The sequence below is a fragment of the Pygocentrus nattereri genome, chromosome 1 (assembly GCF_015220715.1).
Source record: "Pygocentrus nattereri isolate fPygNat1 chromosome 1, fPygNat1.pri, whole genome shotgun sequence".
Taxonomy (NCBI): domain Eukaryota; kingdom Metazoa; phylum Chordata; class Actinopteri; order Characiformes; family Serrasalmidae; genus Pygocentrus; species Pygocentrus nattereri.
In genome coordinates, this window is record NC_051211.1 from 28,235,245 (window position 1) to 28,257,768 (window position 22,524).

Sequence of the window (22,524 nt, forward strand, 5' to 3'; positions counted from 1 at the left end):
ACTTGTCAGACCACAGGACACTTTTTCACTTTGCGTCAGTCCATCTCAGATGAGCTCGGGCCCAGAGAAGCTCACGGCATTTCTGGGTGTTGATGATATATGGCTTTCGCTTTGCATGGCAGAGTTTTAACTTGCACTTGTAGATGGAGCGACGAACTGTGTTCACTGACAATGATTCCCTGAAGTGTTCCTGAGCCCATGTGGTAATATCAGTTACAGAATGATGTTAGTTTTTAATAAAGTGCCGCCTGAGGGATCGAAGGTCACGGGCATTCAATGAGGGTTTTCTGCCTTGCCGCTTACTTGCGGAGATTTCTCCAGATTCTCTGAATTTTTTGATGATATTATGGACTGTAGATGATGAAATCCCTAAATTCCTTGCAATTGCATGATGAGAAACGTTGTTGTTAAACTGTTGGACTATTTGCTCACGAAGTTGTTCACAAAGTGGTGAACCTCGCCCCATCTTTGCTTGTGAATGACTGAGCCTTTCAGGGATGCTCCCTTTATACCCAATCATGACACCTGTTTCCAATTAACCTGTTCACCTGTGGAATGTTCCAAACAGGTGTTTTTTGAGCATTCCTCAACTTTCCCAGTCTTTTGTTGCCCCTGTCCCAACTTCTTTGGAACATGTTGCAGGCATCAAATTCAAAATGAGTGAATATTTGCAAAAAACTATAAAGTTTATCTGTTTGAACATTAAATATATTGTATTTGTAGTGTATTCAATTGAATATGGGTTGAAAAGGATTTGCAAATCATTGTATTCTGTTTTTATTTATGTTTTACACAATGTCCCAACTTCATTGGAATTGGGGTTGTACCATATTGAAAAAAAATAATATAATATAATATATGAATGTTTTATATTTTTCTAATACAAAAGCAAATAAATAAAAATGATGCAGTGAAATGTGCAGAAAAAATTTATTCTCTGTAGTGGATTAACTTATTTTCACTTTTAGTTAAACAATTAATTGAAATAAACGCTAAATAAACAATGACATACCAAATCGACTGACGGAACTGACTCCCTCAATTATTGTAGCATAGTTCTCATTGTCTTCAAAGCTGGCCTGTAAAAAAAATAGTGTAAAGAGAAAGGGAAAAGGTACCATTGGGCTGTGGAAGAGCATTCACTCCAAACTTGGCATCAGGCGGTCATTTAGTGGAGCAATGCTCCACTAACCAATTTTCATGCGCCACTAATCATACATGCTTTTATAGTGGCAGGCAACAAAAAAACAAAGTAAAATAAACTTAATGTGTGCTGTTGCTAGCCATACATGCCTGGTATAAAAGACTACATTGAGCGATTCCCTCCTGAATGTGTAGTTCTTTTTGACCACACCTTTATAGCAATGTACTGTACATTTATCATCCTGTGTTTTTTTTTTTTAGCCATTCTTTTTTTCGGGGTGGGGATGGGGGTTTGGGGCTGAGGGGATAAGTTGTGCCTCCCTGCTCATCACAATCCATGGTTTGTGGATGCCCTACTTATAAATTGGTTCTGCTGCTGGGCTTGATTCACTCACCTCAAATAGCACAGCTAATGCAGTGATTCTTCCATCACCCTTCAGGGCATCATCTATAGACTTAAACTCTTTGTCTTCATAACAGAAGATCTGCATCTGTGTATGAAAGCATATGTTTGAGTCTCCTCTTACAAAGGTAATAAAAACACTCACAAGCATTTTGCATTATTGATGAGAAGAGATTGCTTTTCTTTACCCCAAGTTATTTGAATTTTCAGCTTTTAGCAGCAGGTTCCTATTGCTTAATAACATAAAATAATGTAAACTTTCGCAAACTTTTAAATACATTTGTCAAAACAACACCTTAAATTTAACAGAGATGCACTCAATTTGCTTGTGATTTTTACTTACTTTGAATAAAATATATTAGAGCAACACAACTATTGTCAAAAGTAAGTAAATGGAAAGATAAATTTGTGTTGATCTGTTTAATTCATATTGAAATTATGTATACGTTTGAATCAAATAAATGAATCGTATCACTTTTTTTTTCTGTGTACAACACAAAATGTATTCTCCTGAACTAAACTCATAGGGCCCTACTTTTGCAGGTACAAGTGCAGTCTAATAATGTAATGCCAAAGTATAGCTATTTTTTTCATCATTTTTTTGTTTCCAGTCGCTATATAATAATAATAATAATAATAATAATATTGTTGTTGTTGGTGGTGGCGCTGTTGTTAATCCTTATAGTTGTTATAAAAAACATTATAACGGATTATTGCTTTGAAATAAATCACCAAATTTATTACCATTATGGAGATGAAGAATTAACCAATATAGCACCAAGAGCTCACACACAAACAAGCATCTGCGCTGACAGTCCTAAAATTGCTATAAAGATATTGTGCACCAGTCCTGGAGTATTGCGCCATACTGCAGAGTGCAAGTGTGAGTGAGGTGTGTTGGGGTGGCTCTACCTCAAGAGGGAATTTTCTGCCACCGAGGCTGTGCTCTGATCCGTCGGATGTGGCATTGCAGCGGCCCCAGTGAAAAGTGATCCTGGCTACTCTGAACCGGGCCCTAAGCCCTCCTCCACTGATGTAGTATTTGCCATTCACACTGACAACCACTAAGAAATGTAATAGCAGAAACACACACACATTTAAACCTCTATTCACACAAACGCACACACACAGCAACCTGTAATACCACTAATAATCCTGCCTTAGCTCTACATAGCTTTCGTCTCCCCTCGCCTCCGACAACCATTAACTGCAGTCATGGGAAACAACCAGGGTTATTAATGCTGAAAGCACAATGTGAAAAAGGTCCATTTAGTCCCTTTCTCTCTCTCTCTCTCTCTCTCTCTCTCTCTCTCTCTCTATATATATATATATATATATATATATATATATATATATATATATACATTTACTCATACTGTACTTACACAGATCTGCAGGAGAATACATGCTGCTTCTATTTACATGCACACAAATGAATAATCAGCAGATATTTTTAAGGTTTTGGAAAGACTCTATATTGTAGCTGTCCAAAAATATCCATAATTTGAGTTCTGCAGCTGTCCTTTACATTGTGTGAAAATGTTATTATGAATGGAAATAGAAAGTCTGCAAAATTTAATTGGAATAAAATATCTTTACATTAACTTATACAGAAAGGAAAGAAAGTTTTTGCCCTCTCCAACTAAGCTACTATTTTGGAGATACTTGTTTTTCTCTGGACCACAACAATATACTAGTTAAATTGAGTTCAATATTGTATAATCTTCAGTAAATAATAGACGATTGTTATGTTGATATTTAAGTAAAAAGAAATACACCTAGCAAACTTCTACTTTAATACTGTGGGCTCCAGTGTGTCTAAGCAAGGGAAGAGTAAGCCAACCTGTTTTTCCATTGTTTGTTATGGTAGAGTCGTACATGGTTTGGTTCCAGTTCTCTAGTTGCAGATTCTGGTACTGCACTTGCACCTGGGTGAAGTCCTCGTCAATGTTGATGGGCGACTGCTTAGCACCACTGCAGGTTGGGTACTTCCTAACCCAGAGCGGTTGGTTTAGGGTTCCTGCAGAGATTAGTACACCTTTTGCTTATTTAAATCCTTGTTTTGGGCCTGCCTCTACATCTTATTAAACCACAAAACCACAGTTCCTAAACACCTCAAAGTACCTGAGACAGAAAACAATAAAAAAAATAGCACAAAATATACTGACAGAATACAAATTACAAAATAAAAGTGATTGATAGAAAAAATAAAAAAGAAATTGAATTACTTAAACATACAAATATGAGGTGTCTAGGGTTCAAATATTACTTTAAATTGAAATAAACCAGATGTCTTTAAATGTACTCTGCAAAGGAGACACACCAAAAGCCAAGCAGAAATAACAATCACACAACTAAAAGCATAAAGCTTTTTCAACACTTGTTACATTCACTGTTCACTTTATTAGATACACCTGCAGAGTGGTACTTTGACTTATCACTCACTGAATCACTATCCACAAGATCTGTTTCTGCTTAGTTCCAGTATTTCCAGGGATGTGACTGTAAGTTTTATTTCCAATAAAAACGACGAAGAGGATGGTATTTAGCTTGGGTACAATAAACAATATGGTAAACAGTACAGACTGCTAGAACCAATAATATGTAGCTAACAATATGCAGTTTCTACTAGCTGAGGCACAAAGGTGTAAGACTGTGAGTAGTCATAGTGGAGTGCAAGTTTTTAAGGGCCTTGGTTACTGAATGAGCAGCAGAGAATGTAGAAATGGTAGAAGTGTTCAATTTGGCTGGGCCCAAGCATGGGGTAATCAGAGCAAGGAGATTACACACAAACTTTGTCCCCTACCCCCACAGCAGCAGATGGAGGCGAAGAGAACTCATGCCAGAGGCAAGGATTACAGCACACCCCGGAGGTCTGGCAAACCCAGGTCAACTGGGGAGGACTGTAGAAGCACCTTCACATGATTACAGGGCCATTACAGGATATCAGGGAAGGGATGGAATAGGACATACCATTTGAAAAGTAAACGACATGTTTCGAATTCAGTGTTGTTGTGATGTCACAAGGACCAGCACAGTAACATACAGAACTATAAAAAGATTTGTGCCTCAGGTAAAATGACTTATTTTGTAGATTTTCTAAATTAAAATAAGCTAATATGTCCCCTATGGAAAACAAATGCACATTTTAATACTTCTTTTCACAAACTATTAAATTACCAAACACTAGCCTCACAGGCAAGACTTCTGGTCTGGTGCTTTTATATCACTTAACATGCCCAAGAACCACTTTGACAGGAAAGTGCCATTTGACTGACATGAAAAATAACCATCCACAAGCCACTGGTTACATGTGACAAATAAGGGCAGGTGATATACATGGGGAACAAAGTGATGTATGTTGGAATGCATGTGAAGCTTTTTCTGGTACTAGCCTATAAGTTCTTCAAAGAAAGTTCTCACAGAACTTTTAAGCATGTAATGCCATGAAATTCACAAACTTTTTTATACATTGCAGTGAATTACTCATCATAGAATGCAGAGCAGGTAACTGCTTATAAATGTTTTCTTATCACTTTACACACGGACACCCGGATACTTGAACAGGAGGCAACTGACAAAATCCTGATAGCTGTGGCCAGCTATGTGTGCAGTAGAAATCAGACCTTCCTTTAAAAGTGGGTAGAATGTCTGAGACTACCAAATACACAATGTACAGTCAGGTCCATGAGTTTTTGGACAGTGACACAATTTTTGTAATATTGTCTCTCTTCACCACCACAAATGTTATTATTTGAAATAAAGCATGTGTGACTGAAATGTAGACTTTCAGTTTAAAAAAAATTGTGTCACTGTCCAAATATTTGTGGACCTAACTGTGCATTGCATATGTTGTTCTGGCACATGTTTTAAAGTGACTATGTCCTGGATTTTTCGTTCACTGAATTCTTTCCCCTGAGGTCCACTTAAAATGTTTGTTTTGATGTGCCAAAACCAATCATTCAATTTTACATGGCCATTGTCTAACCTCTCTTCATCCTTTAGAATTAAACAGACTGTTTCTGTTACAGTGTCTTTAAGAATTATGTATGTAAATGACCACTGTTCTGATTGGCTACCCTGTAACTTGTTTTAAGTAAATGGGCGGATCTAAAATGATGAAGACTGAATAGGTAGATATATGTAAATGAGTTGGTTCTCACACTGGGATATCCAGAATCATACTTATGAATACCAAACACTGAAATACTGAATTAAACTGAATAATTGTAGCAAAGTTTTACTTTGCAACATGCATCAACAGTGTTTTCTGAAAGATGTTTGGCATCATGCCACCACCAGCCAAAAGTGATTTAGCATTCAAGCTTGAGAATTCTTTGCTTGTAGCAAGATGGGCGTTTTCTGTGCAATGGAAGAACACATATCACTGTCCTTGCCTTGAACTAAGCTTGTGCTGGGACTGCTTTTTCACATGCTAATGAATTTACTCCCAGCTCAGTGCACTCACAAACTGCCATCCCTGCTCCTTTCTAGAGCACTGAGGAAAGCAAATTTCCTCCACATGACATAGTTGCACACTTTCTTTGTGCAGAGTGTCTTTGTGCTATTAAAGACATTGGCTTGATTCAGAGATCTAGGATTTGGGAACAGCTGTTCATATGATGTGCCGGAGTACAAAGGACAGTCAAATCTCTCACATCAGACCTCACTTCTGTTAAGTTAAGTGATACTAATCCCACAACCAGGGAATTTCCACCTCTGCATTTAACCCATCCATGAAGTGAAACACAACATACACACTAGTGAATACACACACTAGGGGGCAGTGAGCACACTTGCCCAGAATGAGGAACAATTGGGGGTTAGGTGTCTTGCTCAAGGACACCTCAGTCATGGACTGTCGGTGCTGGGGATCGAACCAGCAACCTTCTGGTCACAGGGCCAGTTCCCTAACGTCCAGCCCATGACTGCCCCAAAGCAAACTACTAGCAAAATACACTCATGATTTTCTAGCGTGATAATATTGACTAGTCGACTACTTTTTTTAATGATTAGTCAACTAGAAAAAAATAACCATGCAACCTGTTATCATTTTCTTATGATTCCCCAACCCCCCCCCAAAAAAACATGCCAGCTTATTGCCTCAAAAAAATTTATTTGCTTAAAAGATTTGAGCTCAGATAACTTTATGTATGAGTATAGATACTTTCTAATTTTCAGTGCTCCACTTCTGTGAACTCAAATAGCCCAGTTGTTTTATATGGTGTCCATTGAGCCACCAGTGCTCTACTTTTACAAGTTCTGCTTATTTAGGTTAACTAGAATCAAATATACTCCCTTGTGTAATGTATTAATTAAATGAAAACAACAATCAAAATGACAGCATTATCAAATGGACTGTTTTGTACACATGAAAAAACTGACTTAGAGTATCACCCATTTTTGAGGACTACACTAGCTTGAAGCATATTTGCCATTCTATTAGTATGCATGGCTATAACCTGATAAACCTGAACATGAAACAATCATTGTAAGAATATACAAAATGTAACATGTAAAAGGCATCCAGGTTATTTTGCTTTAGAATTATATTTGTAAACTAGATAAATAAGAGTTAAGCAAACATAAAAACTGCTAAGAATGCTGGAAAGTTTCTGTTGGACTTTTCCAAATGAACTGATCTTAACTAGGTTTACCTCAGTTACCAAGGATTAGACACAAAATAGCCTGTGTTACTAGATTTTAACAAACAAGTAAAGTAAACCCCATAAAATTGGAGTCTGGACTCTGAAATATCCACCTCCCACCTATTTCTGCTTAGAACCTTTAGGCTGCATGATTGTTGGACTGTTTCTGACACTGTGTGTCATTTTATTTATCTAAGAAATGAAAAAGGACTGTGGTTGGGCTTTGTGTGTGTTTTTTTTTTAACTGACCTATGGAATAAATAATGTTTTAAAGAGCCTAAAGTTTTAAAGAGTTTTAAAGAGAGGGCCACTTATATCCTTTGTATGGGTTTATATACGAAAAACAGTTATAATTCATGTTTACATGGCTTTTTTACAACCTCTCTTTGTCTTTTTACTGATCATTTTGTTACAGTGTGTTTAAGACTGATATTTGTAAATCAGCTCTGTTCTGAACAGCTGCCTTCATTCAAAAAGCTGTTTGGGAGGAAATGTTCCTTATACCATGAGTGAGAATAAGTGGATGGGTGACAAATAAAAAAAAAACCCTTTAAAGTATAGTATAATAAAGTAAAGACCATTCCATTGCTAAAATACTAGTAAACCATCTAAAAGCATATATTTTGTTAGTACCTATACCCATACCATTCTTCTTTAAACTATTGCTTTAAACCGAACAAGGCTCATGGTGATTGTACTTATTCACAGAGCTCAGCAGTACTGAGTTGGTAAAAAGAGGCCATGTCATAACACTGATCCTCCTTTATCCGTTCAGATTTCAGACCACCATGTCCCCCAACCATCTCCAATTCCAAGAGTTGGAAGGGAGTGAGGGTTTTAAATGTCGGGTTCTGGTCAGTGGGCACACCACACTTGAGAGGCAGAAAAGAAAGTACACAGACAATTGCAGGGTTTGTTCTCAGAGCACCCACCTGTGTAAGACCAGTCCATATCCTCTGTAAGTCTGCGCTGGTCCCTCAGGTATGCACTGCTTAGGTTTACTGAGAGAGATAGAGAGAGAGAGAGAGAGAGAGAGAGAGACAGAGAGATCTGGTTAGAATTGTGAAGCAAGTCACAAGAAAAAAGATCAGCAACAATATTTCCATTAGATAAAAAACCTAAATATATTAACTCAGGAAGGAAGGAAATCAGTGAAAGGCATTTCTATTACAGCATATAATAGGAGCAGCCTTCATTAGGGAACACAGCACAATCATTGTCTCACACTTAAGCAGGCGTGTTCATCACAGGGCCTTCATGGTTCCGTCACTTCAGTTTGTTGTGTAAATAATGCTCTTAGGCACATAAGGAGAATGGGATCAGTGATTATCAATTAAGTTCTCCGGGACTCCATGATACATGTCAATTTCTCCCTCAATGATACAGAGAAAGGACACTTTACTGAGATGTTTGGTGAAAAGCCACATAAACAGAGAGAAAAGGAAGATCTGTTATAGAAAAGAGTTCAAAAGACAACTTATACCCATAGAGTAGACAGCAAGAGATCGGACACCAACACATCAGACCAAACATCTACCTGAAAAACTAATGAAACAGTGAAGCACCGGTTGTGCTAAACCAAAAAGAAACAAATATAGCACATGGTAGGCTTTTTTATTTACAACTTTATCTTCATCAACATTACATAAAAAACCTCCAACACATATTGCTTCACTAATTGTTTTGGATTGTAAAAAAATGCTATATTCTCATTGTAGACAAAAACTGGCTCCTGTCACCACCACTGTACAAAAAAAGCTTTCTACAGTGAAACATTTCATATCACCATTTTACATTTTACATCAAACCACTCTGAATTTATTGGGGTAATCCAGATGAAATCCTAATAATATCATAAAAAAATTATGATGTCCTAAAAGTTCTACTAAAACCTGCTACATAGTGTTCAAATGGGGAAGCCAGGGAGAGCTGAAAGAGACCAGAGCCTCCTTAAAAACAATGCAATATGAAGTTTTTGAGACCAAAATGCAACTTAATCTAGGAAAGAGCCCCATCTCTCAAACACATATGGAATTATGCAGTGATCAAAACCTTTGCGATTTTTTTACATTAGATTCCTCAAAGAAGCTGGGTGTAGTTTTGTACACTCAGCATACTTTCAAGCAGCTTCAAAGAGACTTGAAGAAGCTTACAAAATGCTGCGATCTATTTGGCTGCTGAAAACTATTGTTGGGGACACTTAAAAAGCTGCATTATGAATTAAAATTTTAAATAATTTTGGAAATAAATACATACATAGACATCAACTTCACAAATAAGTAAGTGATAATAGAGGGAAAAACTTGTATCTTCATTCATTTTCAATTTAAATTTTTCTACATCTAAACACAGCAGCCAAGAATTATTTTGTGTGAAATTTTACAATGAATGGACCAATAGAAATGCTGCCAAATCACTTGGGATAAAATGTTTTTATTTATTTATTTTTTTTCATTAAGCTTTTACATCATTTCATTATAAGTCATTTTTAAGTTATGTTTTGCCCTCTCCTGTAAAGCTGTCATTTTGGAGATGGTCTGTCTTTGTAACTTCATCATGGGGAGCACCTGTTGGGCATAGCCAGTTGGAGGACCTAACAGCCACACTTGCAGACAGCTGTTAGATAATTAAGGACTGGAGACAAGTATCAGACTTTACTTCACTGGAACCAAATATATTGTTCTAAGACAGCATGTGTGTGTATTGGAGAGTGTAATTAAAGAGGGTTAGCTAGGACATTTATCACACCAGGGTCATCAGGAGGGCCCACAACATCATCAGGGACAGTACACACACCCAGGACAGACTCTTCACACTCCTACCTTCAGGCAGACACTACAGGAGTGTCAAGTCCAGGACTACAAGACTGACCAACAGTTTCTATTCACAGGCAATCAGGCTGGCGAACACCTCACTCACTACCTCTTCCTCCCTCCCACTCTGAACTGGTTTAACCTTGCACTCAACAACTGCACCTTACCTACACTGTACTGCTGCTGTTAGAACAATACTGTGTACATATATTACCTGCACAGAACACTATTGTTTACTGTTTACTGTTTACATCTGTTACTTGATGCACTTTATGAACAGCTGCTCTACATATTTGCACATATGCATGTGTAACTTTAATTTTATTTCAACTTTGCACATACTGTAGATTTTTACTTTTACTTTTTACTATTGCTTTTAGAGTTATTCTTATATTTCCTTTTTTTATTCTCTTAAGATTATATTTGGTGATTGGAGGAAGAGCAAAGTAAGAATTTCATTGTACAGTGTAACTGCCTGTTCTGCTGTGCATATGACAGTAAAACTCTTGAATCTCGAATAGTGTGTGATTCAGTTCCAGAATGCAATTATGAAAAGTCCACAAAGCTGACTTATAGTCAAAAGACTTTTTTTCAAAATATTTGCTTAATGCAATGGCTGTAAACAAAGTCATTAAGAGTGGTCTGAAATGGTTAATTGTAGAGAAACCTACCAACTCAGATTTCTTTACATTTACATATGTCTTCTGAGTTTTTATATGTAATGTTGATAATGGTATAACAAGTGATAAATTTAAAAATTTTCCCAGCAAAAAAAAAAAAAACTGCACCTAATTTAAAAATGCCTTGTTAGAGCATATGACTTACAAATAAAATACTGATTGAAAAAATATGTGTAAGTGACATTTGCAATCCAGAAAATGTTAATGACTTTCAATGGAAATGAAAACTTTTCCAAGGCACTTTATATATGTGTTAAATCCCAGCTGTTAGGTAGGGGTCAAAAGACAAGTGACATGCGTTAAGCGTTAGAATGCTGTGAGTATTGCTGTGTGCGGTAATGCCAGGGAACAGCTGTGAAGTTTATGCTTTCTTCAGCCCAGTTCACACATAACACCCTGCAACCACTGCACCCACACCATGACATTCACTCAGACCATGAAGCTTAAGAATGAACCCCTCTTCACTGGCTATGATCTCTCCCGTTAGTGCGATTCTTTGCTTGGATTGATATAAAGTGGAAGAAAAGTAACTGGCACCTCTGTGATGTGGAAAAATATCATTAAAATTACAAAGCAGCAGTGTATGGTAGGGACATTGATAGCTTGATGGAAGTACTTTTTGTAAAACACTCTTTCAAAAGGCTGTTGGTGCATTTCAGATTATCATTTGAGCAATTCTTTGGAGACTTCAGCAGATTTTTATTCAAAATGCATTTGAGGGGTCGCTGCATATTTAGTCTAGAAAAAAATACTCAGCACTCCAGCATTACCCTAATATTTGATTGAGAAAATAGCAGCACTACGGAAAAGTTACTGGATTTGGAAAATGGTGATGCTACCATCACGTTTCTGAAAAAATTAAATAAATAGCATTGCTACTTGTACCCACTCTATTGCCTAAACCTGTTTTGAATGAGAAGTGTTAGGAACTCAAAAGTACATAGTGCTACAGTTTCCCAGGACTGGAATTGGAAACGTCTTTACTCATCTTACTCTTTATCCTTGAAGGCATGTCTGTAAACAACTGGCGAACGTGCCATGTTTCAGCTTTGCCAGCCTTGAGGGATTTTCCTGCTGAGAGATCCTAAAATAATAAACCCAGTTTTGCAGCTTCGATAACTAAAAACAGACAACATGTACATAGTTTACAAATGAGTCAGGCCAAGGGAAAGAGGGCATCCCCTTAAGAAACAGTAAGGCAGGGAGAACATAGATGCTTGAATGGATACAGCTAAAAAAGAAACATTATGTAGAAACAGCACTTATGTGCCGCACAGCACTTTTTATCTTTGCTGCTCGCGGCATATCCTACAAGGGTTCGATTCAGCATGCAGGATGTGCCAAAAGAAACTCCTAGACAACGCATAGAGCCTTCAAAGGCGTCTGGCCACTATAACCTCCTCCAGTGCCTCATCCGTCGCTATGGATACCAATTCGACCCTCTTTGTAATGTCCCTTTTGAGGGGATTCCAGTACTCAGACTTAGATTCTAGAGGAAGAACCTACTTGTCCAAGCCTAGATCCTTCCTAACTTTACATCTGCCAGGTTTTCCGTCCTAAGCCAGCATTACAACACTGCCTTTTGTGACTCAAGGACAAGCCTGCCTGCAATAACACATAACTACGCAGCAACTTCCTGTAGTCAAGAAGGAGAAAAACGTTTTTCCCTTCATGCCCCTGCCTCTCTCTTTCTCTTGCTTCCCTGTCTCCTTCTTCCTTTTAAACATTTACATTGTGGCTGAAGATAATACAAGAAAATGGCAAGTGTGCTGCAAGGCCAAATTTAATAGAGCGCAAAGGTCAGAATGGTGGATTTGAGTTTACTGAAGTCAGGGCCCAGATTTTTTTTTTCATTGAGGTAGACCAGACCTGTACTTATGAAGCTACTCAGCTGCTCAGCAATAGGAGTGCTGCTTACTTTAGTGCAGATTATTCTCTTATTTGACATTTATTGCCAGGAACAGATCTGCGTTAGGCACTCATACACCTAGAAGCTTCATGAACATGGGCACTGTTTCCAGGTTATTTATTAATAATAATAACATTAAAAAGTAACTAGAGTTGGAAAGTTTATGAACAAACTTTAAGTTGGCTTGATGAATCCATTGCTAAAGAAATCCCAAGTGGTTGCTACAATGTCACTAGACCATTGCTATGTTATCCCAGGAAGCTGCTAATATGTTGCTAGGCCACTTCTAGGAAAATCCCAGGTGGTTATGAAGGTGTCACTAGGCCATTGCACAATGTCAAGCCAACTTAATTATGTTAACTCACAAATTTTTGGTCAATTTGTTAAATCCCTGATAAGTATTTATCTGGGACAAACCTTCTAATAATCTTAATGGCAACAGAAAACAATAATAACCTTTAGACCTTCAGGAAAAGCTTGGAAAGGCTTAAGTATATCTTTTATACACAGTAGTATAATTTAGCTTTATTCTAAACTCCCGCTTGAACAGCAGTGTTGAAATGGTTTGGGGGAAAGGCAACAGAAATGGAACCACAAGCTTCACCAGATTTGTTCTGTTTGAGGGCTCCTCTTTAGAGCAGATTGTATTTCCCAGACAGAAAAGGCCACATCTCAGGGGAACCCTCTGGTCTCTAAATCAGCAACCTGAGGTAATGTGCATGAGTCTTCCCAGAAGTTCAGATCCAGGATCATTGTTATCTTGATCCTTAATTTAAGGAAAGATGAGATAATCCTAAATTTGCATTTGTATACATAGACGCTGCACAATGTGGACTATGGTTTGATCCAAAATGCATGGGTACATTTTATAGCACTGGTTTATTGGCACTACCATGGCAACAGACACACTGCATTATGTACAATTTCTGTCTCCATCATTGATTTTGAAGTCGGTGACAGCACAACCACTCACTGTGAATTACATCAGTAAACCCTGCAAACTCATTGTATATGTATCATGTTCTGTGGCTGTAAACCTAGAGACCATTAAAACATTGTTAAAACACACTGCGGTGAAAACAGATATGCATTGCTGCTGTGATCTAGAAACACGTCATAACAGTTAATCTGTGATAAGAAAAATACAAAAGAAAATAATTGTATCCATATAATTAAGAGGGCATTCTGGCCTAAAACTAGAATTTATGTTATTTAGCATTCAAAGTGCAGCACTATATCCTTCATCCTCATCTGTTTGACAGAATTCACAATTTTATGTTGTTTTCACTTTTTCATTCATCAGTATTATCTCACTACTATACCCAGCATGCATTACACAAATATAACCATTGGAAATCCCTGTGATGTCAAGCAATCTTGACTGCTATCGAAGCCGCTGATCTACAGGCTAATAAATACAATTAAGTGCAATTATCTCGGTCTTCAAACTAAAGATAAACTAAGGTATCCAGATCTAGGTTACCTTGTACAAGCTACCTTGTGGTCTTCCTCATCTGCTGAGTAATTTCTGTCATTTGAGTAATCGTTTTTTTCAGTGCAATGATGATTTGAAGGTAGCATACCATGATAACATCTGATTCCATGTGTATGAAATTCTTTCAGCTAACCTCGCAGGATTACACATTTTTAGTGCCCATTCATGGCTTGAATTTTTAGTGATCACCATATGTTACTGCATCATATACCTCCAGAGTGTGCCTAATGATCTATAAATTAACCATAGCTCCTAATAGCTTTCTATTTTTTAGCAGATCTTTCATTACCCGCTGACATAGGCCTGTTGACATGCCACAAATTACAAATCAGATGAATTAATCTCTAATAAGATGCTCCACCTTTCTTTCCTTTCATACTCACTCATGGAGATCCATTTCAGATTCCCACCAAAACATCATTACAACGTATATTTATATGCCTTGCTGTAAGATGTTGGAATAATAAAATTTGATGCTTCAGCCTTTTAGCATTTGGCCTAAGCAGTGATGGTCTTTATTAGGAGAGCTGGTTTCAGATTCCTTAGAATCAGCATTCTAGCTAAATTGGTCTAAACAGGTTATTAGATATTAGATACCATCAAGCTCTTGCAACCTTGAGTCACATGTTCTGGACATATCCGGAACTTGTTCAGTGTTGAATATTTGTGACAACTTTTTTTCTATATATGTAATAGAATAATTAAAACCAACCCAGTGATGGCACTGTTCGGAGCAGTCTTAGTGAAACCTTCTTTATCTGCAGTGCATGATAAAGACCGACAGACATTTTTGCAGTATTTTCTGAATGAATTTCACTACAGAAGTATGTCCTGTGGTCTGTACAAAAGTGGTCTATAAAGTTGTTTTTTCCTAAAACCATATGGCCAAGCCAAGAACCATTTAGGAACCTTTATTTGTGAAAATGAAGACCAGCCCAGTAGCAAGGAGAGTCTAATATCTCTATTTTAATGTGTCTTCTCTGCACCCTGAATACAATGTATTATACAATGCATTCAATGCGTAGTCTTATCCGCAATCTTAAACGAAACAATCTTAATATTAATGGTGATGATTCATCAAACTAGAACTTTGGAAGTGATGCTATAATGCTTAAATAAAGTTTAACAGATTTTTTTTTACCATATTAAAGAGATAGACACAAATGATCTTCCCAATGTTAGACACTGAGTTTAAGGTCATACCCATGGATGGTGTTACATGTTTGTTGTGAATGAATGTTCATATTGATTGAGAGGACATGCCTTTGCAGGATTATCATGGGAAATCAATTTTCACATACCAGGCATGTGATAAAGGGAAACTACCATAAATCATGTTTCCCATGATACCAGTGTTATATGAGGAGCTTGTCTGGACACATGACAGGGTCCTTCTCATGTAAAATGGTCAAGCCAGGAGGTAATGAATGGAGCTGCGGCTCCCCAGAGGTCTACATTCGGGTAGCGTGTAGCCATTAGTCTATGGCTGGCTGACTGAGGAACATTCACAGCCATACACAGTAGGTTAGACAAAGTAACATGTGCCAACTCTCAAAAATAAACTGACAGCACAGCTGTCCCTATAGAGAGCCATGGCTTTCAAAACAAAGTATCTTATTATATCTATGTTTGAGACTGAGAGTTGTCCATCAAATGAAGGGATGGGGTGTAATGTTTTACTTATTTCTAAAAGATATTAAGTCCATGTCCTTCTTCTACATAATAACATACTATAGCTGCCACATTAACAACCCTTTTTTGGTCAATTCCACCAATTTTTCAGAATTCCTGCATATCTTACCCAATAAGATGTAAATAAAGTCATTCAGACAGTTTAATGTGAGATACTCCATTTTAGAGAAACCTACTGAGTCAGAATTGTTTACAGTGGTGGTGATAGGAACTAGTTGTTCAAAGAGTATAATGCCTCTAAAAGCTGCTTCACAGAAATGATTAATATTAAGTGGTTATGCATGTGTTGGTATGAGGCATTGTTTTGTAAGAGTTTTGAGATAATCCTTGGTATAAAACCAATTTTCAAAAGGTATTCATAGCAGAAAAGGTACATGCAGAATGCTGTAATGCAAAAGAGTACCTGAAGAAAAGATTTTTTAACCATTTTACCAATATTAGCATTAACATATAAAATTCAGAGGACAAGTGTAGCTTCAGTGGCTGTTCTAGATGGAAAATAAAATGGCTATATTTGTGTTGTAGACCTCACAACCTCTGGTTCCCATCACCACCACTGTAGAGAAATCTGAGTCAGTAAGTTTCTTTACAATGAACTGTAATACATCAAACCCCTCTGAAAAGTCGGTGGAATTCTCCTTAAAACCTGGACAAGCATGGTGAGTGTACCAGCTGGCAAATTCACTCAGTGGTTCCTCCCCACGATTCAGCAGACCAAAACCTTGTAGCAGAACAGCAATCCAAAACATTCTCCAACCCGAAAAGGAACTGTCTCGACCTGAACACTCAAGACAAAAGCCCTCGAAAGAAGGAGAAACTATGAATTACTACATTGCAGAGCTGGTGGAGCATCACCAGGGATGGGGGGTTACTGAATTCATGCGGTCATTGACTTCAAAGGATAATAATCAATCCCAATATTAATGGTCCTCTGGAATGGTTGCTATATCTAAAAAGGATGTGAATGCTACATTGTACACCCAAAAGTAAAGATAAATTCCATCAAAATAAAGCTGAAATGCTGCACTTTAATCTCCAGAGTCAAATCCAAATCCAACGTGCAGTTCTAGAGTGAAACAAAAAATGCTAAATTACCCAGTTACACTACACTGTACTCCAAGTGCTTAATGAGAAAACATGCAGCCCTACTGTTGCAATAAAACGTCACACATCTGCAATTAACACTACCAAGTGCTGAAGCGTGTAGTCTTGAATGCTGCAAGAACAAGCTCTCCTAGAAGCTCCGTAGATGTGCATGCAGAAAGCAAAGGTATCGAACACTCTCCTGTCTTCTAAATCAATACACAGCTTCTTACCTAGTGGACAGCTGATGATCCACAGAGGAGCGATAAAAACACCAAACAGGCTGGTGATCATAGACATCTTTGAGTAAAATGTGAGGCAGAAACTCCTAACGCAAAAACGCCGTTTTGCATATAAGGATGCTACACTCTGTTCATGCTGTATCTCTCAATTTTCCACGGCTCTCGGCGATCACGGTTCAGAGCCAGAGGGCTTTTCTCCACCCGTATTCCGACAGGACCCCGCCTACCATGTTGCGACTGGCTAGTAGCATCGCGCCTCTCACGCTGGTATTGGCTAGTATCAGTAGATTTGCATTAGGGCTGTAGGCCACTTAGAGGAATCCTAAACTGAGTGACGTCTCTTTACTTTAGCGAAGTAAACGAGTAGCATCAAAAACAGCAAACCTTTAACATTAGTATTATTTATAATACAGTACACAGTATGGGGCTTTGGAAATAGCCAGGGCTTGTTAATGAGCCGATTAGTTCAATCAGGTGACTTGTAGCAGGGACAAGACTAAAAGTGTGCAGACGAGGTGAACTCCAGGACCAGGGCTGGAAAACACTGACATTCTGCAGCCTTCATGTGTTCTGTTTTGGGGTTCTTTTGGTCTAAAATAAAATGCTAAAGCTTGAAATCAAGAGATATGAGCAAGAGAAAAACAGTGAAGGAAGCTGTCACCAAAAGGAGTAAGAAATATGCACTGATGCCTAATATGCAGTTGGTCCTCCGCATGCCAGCAAAACAGCTCTCACCTGCCTAGGCTCTACAAAACCTCTGAAGCTGCCCTACCTGGCACCAGTACGTTAGAGGAGGGGTGCACAACTCCTGTCCTGGAGGGTCCAGTACAGTTTGGTAGTTTCTCTACTCAAACACACCCATTAAATCTAGCATTTAACAGATGAGTTGAATCGCCAAATTGTGCCGGACTCCGGCCTTCCAGGACTGGAGGTGTGCATCCCTGTGTTAGAGGCAGATTCTGTACATTGTAGAGCCACTGTGGACTGGATCTGATCAAGATTTGGGCAATCTGGAGGCCAGGGCAACACCATGAACTGGGAATGCATCGATACAGATACTGGTATTGGGTATTGGCCCAACACCATGTTTATTTACTCATACTCAATCTCCTTAAAATGCACTGATATTAACATCTAATACCAGCTAATACATGTGATGCAGCATGTACAAAGATTATGGTACATTTTAATGTTTTATTTTCTGAAACTTGCACATGACTGTATGCTATATTTTATGTTTTATATTAATGCCTTCTAACTTTCCCTTAATGCCAGTCTGTTTTTTCATTTTGATCTTTTTACTGAATTGTGCGACTTGACAACATGGAAAAGTTAACAATTTAGACTGAAAGTGCCTCAGTGCACGCAAACATGTTGCTCCATGTTATCCCTTTGAATACATTTACATAATTTAACTGAGATTATCTCTAATTTATGCAGGATCTCCACTTCCTAAGGGAATTCCATGGGGCTTCTTTTGCATCTACTAAAAGGCCATTGTACACTCTGGCTAGTGCATCATGGCTGTTTTAAATAAAATCTGATGACAGTTTCAATCCTATATATGGCATGTGTGAAAGTTTGTACGTCTTTCCAGTTGTAAAGTCTCAGAACCTAATTAACTTGTTTGGACCTTATTGATTCGTTAGGACTTGTCATCAGCAAATTCCAGAGCATAACAAACTGTCTGACTCTTCAAACCTTATGCTAACACTGAACGACTATGGTGTCCTCTAAGCATCTGACTGACAATTTAAAATGAAGCTTATGTCAACAAATCATGTGAATGCAGTAAAAAGATTGCAGTGTCCAAAATGTTATGAAAATGACAGTTAAGCAGAACATGTGGAAGTCAAGGCAACATCCGGACCAAGACCAAGAAAACTCTCAGAATGAACTACTTGTATGCTGTCAGGAAAGGCAAAACAAAACATTCTTAAAAACAAAATAAAAATGCATTATAATGCAAAAAAAAAAATGTATTCCAGTTTCAGTGGAATTTAGTCTGATTCACATTAGATGATGATTCACAGTGTTTATCCTAATAGATAGGGCTAATTATGCAAATATTCTGTTTGTAGGATATTTCAATTACAGAGTGTCACACAAGCTTCCAAAACAAGCTGTAGTCATTAGTATCGCCCAATCCTAGAAAGCCATTTATTTTCAGATTTGTTGTCTTAATATGCTTGTATGCTTGGTATACAAGGAGAGCAAGCTGTGTTGCCATTGTTTATATTGCAGTAATGCATATAGCCATATTTAATGTGCTGTATAATACTACATAGCCACAGATATAGTTAAATGTTTCTACAGATCTGCTACATTTTCACCCCTGAATCAATTGTATGCTTCTACAATGTGGCATATTGTTGCAGTGGGAAAGGGTCAGCCTTGGCCAGGGTTTTGTTACACATGCAGGCTCGCACTGTCGTTTGCCTGTTGCTAGGGAACTGAGGCATGCTGCCTGATTTGCACAGGCATTTCTTGATGCTCATTTATGTTACTTTTGATTAATATGTGATTAAATGCTCCAAACTTCATACATTTAGCGTTCAAGATTATCAAGGTCTATGATCAGAACAGTCTAAATGAAAATGAGCAGTGAAAGCTGAAAGCTGTACACTCTGAAGAGACCCACTGTGCTCACCAACTGTAGAGAGGACCTCTCTTTTGTCTTTCTTGCTGTCTGAAATGGCCGAAGAAAAAATGACTTTTTTTTAGAGAAAATAAAAATAATACTCTACAAATAATACTTTTTAGAGAAAATCATAATTTGTAATGTAAAATATGCCCAAATAAAGTGATATTTCAGATGGACTCAATAGTTGAAACAATTACATAAATGATGTACAGAGGCTAGCCCTTTTTTTATATTTTTTTTTATGTTAAAAAACATAAACGAAACCGCACTTACTTTGCTGAGCTGCTTCTCTTGCTCCTCAGTCAGGAAACTTTAAAATGTTAAATGTCTCTGAACGTTCGACTTTTTCCGAGGCAAGTCAGATTCTCCTTTACCAGGTTCTTGTTCTAATAAATGGTGTATGAGGTGCCAGAATGTACTTTACTGCTCCACCATTTAAGGTGGAACGGGAGAATTCAAGAAAATGAGAAGCTGACTTCACAACTTAGTGTTTGACAGTTTCTCATTGCAGATGAAACGTATCCCGAAACCAGCTGGAGTGATTATAAATGCGAATAAGTCCATTTGTCTCCAAATAATTGATGTTTGTTTTAAATCTGCCTCATTTTTTATATGAAATTTGATTTGTCATCTGTGAGTGCTGTCACTGAATTATGGCCAATCAAAATCTGCCAAGCTCCGCCTTATTTTCTCAACCCTTCAATTGCTGCTTATTAATGGTTGCTGTCCGCAATTACTTCAGTAATCAGTGCCTGCGATGGTCGTAACTAGTGTTAGGATTCCGAGCTCCTCAGAAGTATCTCATTGCAATGAAACGTCACAGCGAGCAGTAAGAGGTTCTCAGCTGACCTCAGTACAGCTATAGACTGAACTGCTCTGTTTACTTCTGTACAAGCCGCTACAGCCCAGAGAACCAGAGTAACTTTGACTTCTTGAGATGTTCAGCACACATGCTACAAGCTAACACATGTAGATAAGAGTTTATGAGCACAATTAACATATTAAGATTGTAAAATGAAAACCCTATATTTCATCTTTTGCTTGAACTGCTCATAATGTGGCTAGGCAAATCAGCATGCTTTATTCTAGCTCCAGCAGATGCTCAGTTTAGGCTACAGGCTCCATAATGGGCTATATTAAAGAGTACATGTGAAATTAAAGTTATATTGTGTTACCTGCAATCAACACGAGAAAGTTCACTGTTAACCAGTATATTGAGGGTATAGAATCCTGTAACAAACATTAAGAAATCAGCAGGTACATTAGACTATATTTTATCTCAACTATATGAGTAGGTGCTTTGGTACAGACAGCTGTTTTACAGCATACACTATATTGCCAAGAGTGTTCACTCACCCATCCAAATCATTGAATTCAGGTGTGCCAGTCACTTCCAGTGCCACAGGTGTATAAAACCAATCACCTAGGCCTGCAGACTGCTTCTACAGACATTAGTGAAAGAATGGGTCACTCTGAGGAGCTCAGTGAATTTCAGCGTGGTACCATGATCAGACGCCACCTGGGCAATCGTGAAATTTCCTGGATACTAAATATTCCACAGTCAACTGTCAGTGGTATTATAACAAAGTGGAAGCGATTGGGAATGACAGCATCTCAGCTGCGAAGTGATAGGCCACATAAAATGACAGAGCAGAGTCAGCGGATGCTGAGGCGCATAGTGCGCAGAGGTCACCAAACTTCTGCAGAGTCAATCGCTACAGACCTCCAAACTTCATGTGGCCATCAGATCAGCTCAAAAACAGCGCAGAGAGCTTCATAGAATGGGTATTCAATGCCAAGCAGCTGCATCCAAGCCTTACCATAAGTTGAAACTGTTATAGCTGCAAAGGGTGGACCGACATCATATTAAACCCTATGGATTAAGAATGGGATGTCACTCAATTTCATATGCGTGTGAAGGCAGACGAGCAAATACTTTTGGCAATATAGTGTATTTTTAATAATCAGTGAGTACAGAGATGCAAATGAGACAAGCAAAGATGAATGAAACAAATGAATGAAACAAAATCAATTTTAAACTATCGCCTGATTGAATGTAAGATTAATGTATTTTTTAGCTGAAAATAAACATATAAATAAATAGTTAAATGATTAAACGTAAACAGGGCAATTGAGGTCAAATACGTTAATAGCAGTTAATGGCAAAAAATTTACTAGCAGTTTATGGAAGAACAGAGGGATGAAGAAGGAACAAATGAAAGAAAGTTATAGATAAGGTAAAAAAAAGGAGCAGTGATTGAATACAAAAAACAAAAGGAGAAACTTGTTGCTGTAATTCTCATATTTGGTAGTTATTTTAATCAGATGTAAATAACATTTCTGCAAAATGGACCTCACAAAAATTCTGATCCTAGTTACAGCCCTGTTAGCAGTTATATGTTAACTCCTGCATTTAAGACCATTTATTGTTATAACTGTGTTGGAATGATCAGCAGAGCTTTATTTTCTTTGTTAAGTTTATTATGTTATTTTACCTAAAAATCAAATTCTGACTTTTGCCATTACTTAATCTACATTTTTGCTGGATATCACACCTTTGGTTTTGTAAGTTTGATTGTTGGTTACACTTCAACTTACTTTTTGGTGATCTTTTTGTATATTTGCAGCTTTTCAATTGTGTGTTTCTTTCTGGCACATCATTAAATGCAGTGTCTTGTTCACAGTTGGGCTTGTTTGGTGTGTCAGTTGGAGATTCACAAACATTCTGACAATCGCACTTTGAAAGTAGCTAAAAGGTAGTGCGCTACTTTT

At 37.7% G+C, this 22,524-nt stretch overlaps 1 protein-coding gene across 3 annotated transcripts in view; it reads right to left on the bottom strand.

Moving 5' to 3' along the window:
* ptprz1b (protein tyrosine phosphatase receptor type Z1b) overlaps nt 1–17,306 on the bottom strand; it is a 40,615-nt gene extending 23,309 nt beyond the window's left edge. For 2 of the 3 annotated variants that reach the window (XM_017710678.2, XM_037539317.1), the window contains exons 1-6: nt 17,100–17,306; nt 8,127–8,195; nt 3,390–3,566; nt 2,459–2,610; nt 1,539–1,634; nt 1,013–1,079 (exon numbers count right to left, since the gene is read on the bottom strand). In XM_017710678.2, the coding sequence (XP_017566167.1) occupies nt 1,013–1,079; nt 1,539–1,634; nt 2,459–2,610; nt 3,390–3,566; nt 8,127–8,195; nt 17,100–17,166 (628 nt within the window). In that variant the 5' untranslated portion in view covers nt 17,167–17,306. The remainder of the gene's footprint in view (nt 1–1,012; nt 1,080–1,538; nt 1,635–2,458; nt 2,611–3,389; nt 3,567–8,126; nt 8,196–17,099) is intronic. The other variant, XM_037539312.1, reaches the window with a different exon arrangement.
* Between the last annotated feature and the right edge of the window lie 5,218 nt (nt 17,307–22,524).